Raw genomic sequence first — 6,000 nt, 5'->3', positions numbered from 1 at the left:
TGTAGACTGCCTCAACCCAGATTCCACTCCAAAATGGCTTAAAGGGCATCTATTATGCCCCTTTTCACAAGATGTAAAATAAGTGTGTATGTGAAGTTTTAGCTCAAAATTCCCAACAGATAATTTTTTACAGCATGTTTAAATTGTCATTTATTTGGGGCTCAGAAAAACGCGCAGTTTTAGTGTGTATCCCTTTAAATGCAAATGAGATGCTGCTATGGGCCCAAAGGGTGGAGCCACACGAGCTCGCGATCAGAGCCAGGACATCAATCTCATCTGATAATAGGCTTGTTTGAGATGCGCCTAGCCTCGCCAGAAATGTATGCGAGAGTAGGCCGGCTGCAGTGAGGGGAGGAGTGAAAAAAGCGCAGGCAAGACGGACAGTTCTCTCTTCTCACAGTGGATCTGACACCTGTGAGATCAGAGATGGATATCCATCCATCGCTACGCCCCTGACAGTAGCCTACACAAAACAGTCGTTACAACTAACAGTAAACAAATATATACACACCTTTTCAGTGGTTGCTAAATAAACTGGTAAACTGTATATCCGTAAAAGGACTCAATGAGCTGTCATAAACTGCGCTCTCTCACTTTAATTTCTGCCGTGGTCAGTAGGCCTGTCGCTCCGGAGACTGTAAGCTGGATCACAAACAGTTGGTACAGATCCATCCTCGAGTAACAACGAGAGTAAATGAAGACTGATATGTTCATTCTTACATCCAACAACAAAACACCTCAATTGCTTTAGAAGACATTCTTGTCCACAGTTGCTCCAGCATCGCAATAATTGCGGACTGTGTCCAGCTCACTCAGGGCGGGTCTATGCTCAAACTGAAGTGTCAATCAACTGTCGTGGGAGGGGCCTGTGCAAAGTGACATCACATTGCCCTGAATCTGAGAACAGCTGGGTCTGAGACAGTGCTTATGATTTATGGAGAAAAAAAGCACTGGGTAGATTTTTATCATTATAGGGTGGTTGTGTACACACACTGCCAACACACATTTATGTTTCAAACACCATGTAAAAGTGAATTTTGCATAATAGCATGCTCTTTAATTATCATAGAGATGAAGGAAGTGAAGTTATATTGTTTATTCACCATTTGGGTTGATCACAACCTGAGCAAATGGTCATCAACAATTGTAGAATGGGAATGGGTGTGGGACACAGAGAACCATCTCAGACAATGGGGTGTCTCAACTTCATTAACATACAGACCACAACTGTTACAACAAGAGCAACTTCATTTCCATTAAGAGTGATAAACTGTAACAGGATAAAAGGTTTAAGATTAGTATGTTCTGGGTTCATTCTGATGCCGGTGAACCCAGGTGCTTCGTGTACTTTGCCACTGCTATGCTGTAATGAACTTTATTTTTGAGATCTTCGGCGTCCACATAATTTTTTCTTACACTATGCAAGGCACATCATCACCAACACTGGGATATTAATGAGCAAAACCTAAAGTCAATATCTCATTGATGTTCAAATATGTGCATTAAAGAAATTTCAAAAGTAATAAAAAAAAAAGTCTTTTATCTATTCATCAGAATAGAGAAACAGTTTCTGTCTGACAGACTTGCAGCCTTTAACTGAAAATATTTTCTCTTTTTCAGGGAAGAAGGGCATGTCTCTGGCCACTTTATCTGCCAGATCAGTGTCTTCAGTCATGTCCAGATGGACCATCTCAGCCATGACGCACAGACGCACATGCTTCAGCTCCAGAGGTAGGAAAGGAATGAAGTGATCAACCAGATGATGAGCTATGAGACTGGAGTGCTGAAATCCACCTGTAAAATGTAGAGGAACCATTTTTATTTATGTAATACAAGAATGTAACAATATATGTGCAGGTTTAAGGGAAATTAAATGTAATAATTTAAAATATATAATTAATAATGTTTTTTTTTTTTTTTTTACCATTTCCATATAAAACTTTTTTAACAACATTTATATAAATATACTTTAAAATACTATTTTGCCATTTAAAAAAAAAAAAAGTATATTAGAAAATATATTTCAATATTCTTTCAATACACACTGTTCTTATCATTTAAGACGTTTTGAGAGATTTTAGTCTCCAGTTCTTTGCTGTTCATCCTGATCTCTTCCCGTGTTTTGCCTTCTCTCCAGAAATCCAGCGCCGTCTCGACAATCACATTCCCACCTGCATTACTACAAACACAGCTTCTCATTAGTTGGGTTGATCTTTTGGGAGAGTAGAGGTATTTAACTCAGCTTGAATCAAACAATGACATTTTTTACCTGAGAAAGATGAAGATTGCATTGCGGAATGACACTCCGTCTACACGATCATTGTAGTCCAGAAAAGGTTTTAAGGTGTCAATCAGCTGAGGATCCATCTTGTCCATTTCATCAAATATGAACATGGAGCGGGGAAACCAATATACTTCATGAAGAAACAATTTCTTTAGTTTTGCCTGAATATACAGATGAGGGTTATAAGGACATACAGAATATACAAATGCAAATGCTTTTAAGAACATGCAATTTTTGTATATTTTTTTAAGAATATGATTTACTATGTTTTTAGTATAGTAACACTTTTACTGCCTCTTTTTGTTTTCATTTAAAGAAATCTTAAACATTATAGCCACACAAATGTGGTTCAGGCGACGCGTATTTCAACTATAATCTCATATAAACAAATAATTAGCAACATTTTAATATTTTAATCTAATATTTCATAGGAATATTGATGTATAATTTATTTCCATATTCACTTGTTGTGTCTCACAAAATGCCTGATAAACATGATTTAAGTCCTGATGTCCTCTACAGTGGACATGTATGATATCAATGCCCTGTTCTGTAAAAGAAAGTCATTTTTTGATTTGAAACCCCATAACGTTTTCCTGAGATGTTGGTTTATGAAATACAATTTGAAAAGTAGTCCAGTTTAAATTATAATTACAATATATTATCATATTTCCATAAGAGTGCTACATTTGATCACTAAATTAATGTCAGGCATTTTTAAAGACCAAGGATAAATTGGTATAAACATCTGGTATCTCTGAAAAGTCCTGAATGTGCTCTTTACAGGACACCCAGGTTGTGACATGTCACATGTATGGTGTCAGAGAAATTCACTAAAATATAAGGTCCACTACAGTGGACAAAAGTCTATTCCGGGTCCCAGGAGGATAATTAAAGGATCAGTAAAAGGAGCTCGCCTTTCTATATTAATTTGGCCACACTCATAATGACAAAATGTGAAATGACTGGACAGAACTAAATATGTTAAAAGTTAAAAAAATTGTCTTTTGTTTATTTTAGATACAAAACTGCTTAAAGGAATAGTTCACCCATAAGTTGTACTTTGTTCTGTAACACATTAGATTTTGTGCTTAAAACAAGGTAAAGCAATTTGGGATTAGACAAATAAACCTAATTCAAGATATAATTCCTAAAAACAATCTCATTAATGTATCTTGCTAGAACTTAAGACAAAAATACTGATTAATAAAATAATATTTTGCAGTGGAAGTTATGGTATGTTATTGAGCTTTAATGTTAATGACATGACGTGCACGCAGCGTCAGCTTCAACTTGATAACCATGCATATGTTTGGATCAAATGTAGACAAATCAAATAGTTGGTTGAATTTTTTCAATTAAATTTGTCCATATTTGACCCAAATATGAGTTGAAACCACCCAGCATTTTTTTTAGAGTGTGGTTATGCGTGACTCCACAGGGAAAGTATTGTGGCCTTGCTCACCAAATTGACCTGCTCTGGCAGAAATCTATTGACAAAACACTTGCAACAGCTTTAGGCTACCTATTCGCTAACTAACTATGGATTATGTAACATGAAATATGTATTTTTTACCTACACTGTAGATGTGTGAATGTTCTCCTGGTGGGAAATGGAGCTCAGGTACACGCACATGAACATGTTTGCTGTTTTCCCCTTTTTTGTAAATGTTTCTTGCGATGATGTTAGCAACATGATTTTTCCCAACTCCTGAAGTCCCATGGAAAGACAGAACCAGTGGTTTGTTTGGGTTTCTGTCAGCCATAAATGACGATACAGATTTTAATACAACATCAGACACGATGTGCTGCCCAAAGAGAGATTTATTTAAATCTGCCTTCAAACCTGAAAGATGTAAAGATGTGTGGTCAAAAATATTGTTTGTAGTTTGCGATGATAATTTATACTAAAAATGTATAATTTAGCTTATCATTTAGGCCTACTAACTATAAATAACCGAGCAAGCACAAAACATTTTAACAAGGTTGCATTTTGCTACACAGTACCACACCTGCAATAATGTTGCAAATTTCTCATGGAAAAACTAGACTAGTAAATGAAAGTAATGTTATTATAACATTTAGAATAATAAATGCTGAATTTCAGAAAGAGAATTCTTAAGAAATATAAAAACACAACACTTGAGTCTCAAATAGACTAATTTACACATCTCTCCCTTTCGTTCAAAAAGCACTGAAACATCATACAAATTTAAGACGTAGGCTTCCCAGGTAAACGTATGAGGTCCCTAAAATGTGGCAAGGGGGACGTGGTAACATTCTACTAACATTTTAACCATGCACAAAAACAAAAACAAACAAAAAAACACTTACCACATGTAGGCTATTACGCGGGATAAAAAAATAATCACTACTCTTTCAAGACCCCCAAAAAACATTAGCCTACACCTATACACATTGCTGGAAAGTTATTAAAGTTTGCTAAATTAAGTTTGTGATATTCGAAATCACCGTAGCTGTGTTTTGGAAATAAACAACAAAACATCTGAAGCGTAAACTTAACTCTTCTATAGGCCTACACACGATACATTATTTTCCGGGTATACTCACGTTTAGTGTCAAAAGGCAACAAACCGTCCCGTTCCAAATACATGTTAACCAGGTAAGAGCCGACAGCCGCAAACACATCCAGGAAACCTGACGCTAATGTTATATTAGACAACAAAAATAAAACGATTAAAAGATTTTGCGCTAACATTGTGGAAGCAAATCACTCAAGCCTCTCAGTCTTGGTTTCATTTTTGAAATGGAACTCGGAGGGGAACTGACGAATTAAGAAGAGTGAAACTGTATAGGTTACTCCTTCAGCAAACACTCGGCTTCCTGTTAAAACAATACATATTTCAAAGCAGCTTTACAGAAAATGCATGTGTCTAGATTACAATTTAGAGTGCTCTGTTATCAGAGGTGACCAGGGCCTGAAGTTAACTTTTTTGACCACCAGCCACTGTGGCAGGTGGATTTAAAAATCCACCTGCCACAGTAACTTTTTACCAGCCAGTTTTTTTTTTTTTTGCCTTATAAAGGTGAAAAATAGAAATCACACAAACATTGTTCTTTAACTTGTAAGAATACACATATAAGTGCTGCATCTTTTTATTCATTGATTTGCTGTGTCACAGACATAGTCATATGTCATATTCATATATACTGACTGCTGCTAATCTGAGTCCACAAAAAAGGAGCAGATGCACTCCTCTTCCTCCACTGCTGCTGCATCTTCATGAGGTCTGGTCTCCTTGACATGTCCCCACCACTTTTTGACATGTCCCCACCCCCACCAGAACTGGGGCCCCCCACACCCAAGACAAAAATGGTTTGGCCACTGATCAAAATTTGATGTTGTCATTTAATTTGAAGTTCAGTACGCTCAAAATGTCCGGTCAGCACAAGTCCGGTGCTCAGAAGAGGAAAGAAAAGAGAAGAAGAAAATAGAGGTTTTCTAAACAATAAAAAAAAAAAAAAAAAAAAAAGCGGTGACGGTGAAGCTAAAGTCAACGTAAAGCAAGGTAAGAAACAGCGCAGCAAACGCTTACGAGCATTGTCAGGAGTTTTCCTGCATTTAAATTTTTTGGGCGGCCGAAGATTTTTGTCCCGCCAAAGCCGTCTCGATTTTTGTCCCGCCAAAGCCTTATTTGATCGGTAAGTGATGTAGAATAGAATGACTGCTGCGCCTGACAGGGCGATAACGAGCA

At 36.8% G+C, this 6,000-nt stretch overlaps 1 protein-coding gene across 2 annotated transcripts; it reads right to left on the bottom strand.

Annotated features, from left to right (window-relative positions):
- Nucleotides 1-1,081: 1,081 nt before the first annotated feature.
- On the bottom strand, nt 1,082-5,056 carry LOC309481353 (torsin-1A-like). Of its 2 annotated transcripts, XM_082146254.1 has the most exons (5): nt 4,856-5,056; nt 3,865-4,130; nt 2,270-2,445; nt 2,046-2,179; nt 1,082-1,794 (listed from the first exon to the last, which is right to left on the bottom strand). In XM_082146254.1, exons 1-5 carry the CDS (start codon nt 5,001-5,003, stop codon nt 1,544-1,546), a joined length of 975 nt encoding a protein of 324 aa, XP_082002380.1. In that variant the 5' UTR covers nt 5,004-5,056; the 3' UTR covers nt 1,082-1,543. The 2 variants fall into 2 exon arrangements, with proteins under 2 accessions (XP_082002380.1, XP_082002381.1); XM_082146255.1 differs by lacking the exon at nt 4,856-5,056 and having other exon boundaries at nt 3,861-3,998.
- Nucleotides 5,057-6,000: the final 944 nt, after the last annotated feature.

Source organism: Leuciscus leuciscus (assembly GCF_965113295.1).
Source record: "Leuciscus leuciscus genome assembly, chromosome: 18".
In the NCBI taxonomy this organism is placed as follows: domain Eukaryota; kingdom Metazoa; phylum Chordata; class Actinopteri; order Cypriniformes; family Leuciscidae; genus Leuciscus; species Leuciscus leuciscus.
This window is presented reverse-complemented; position numbering and strand designations above follow the sequence as displayed.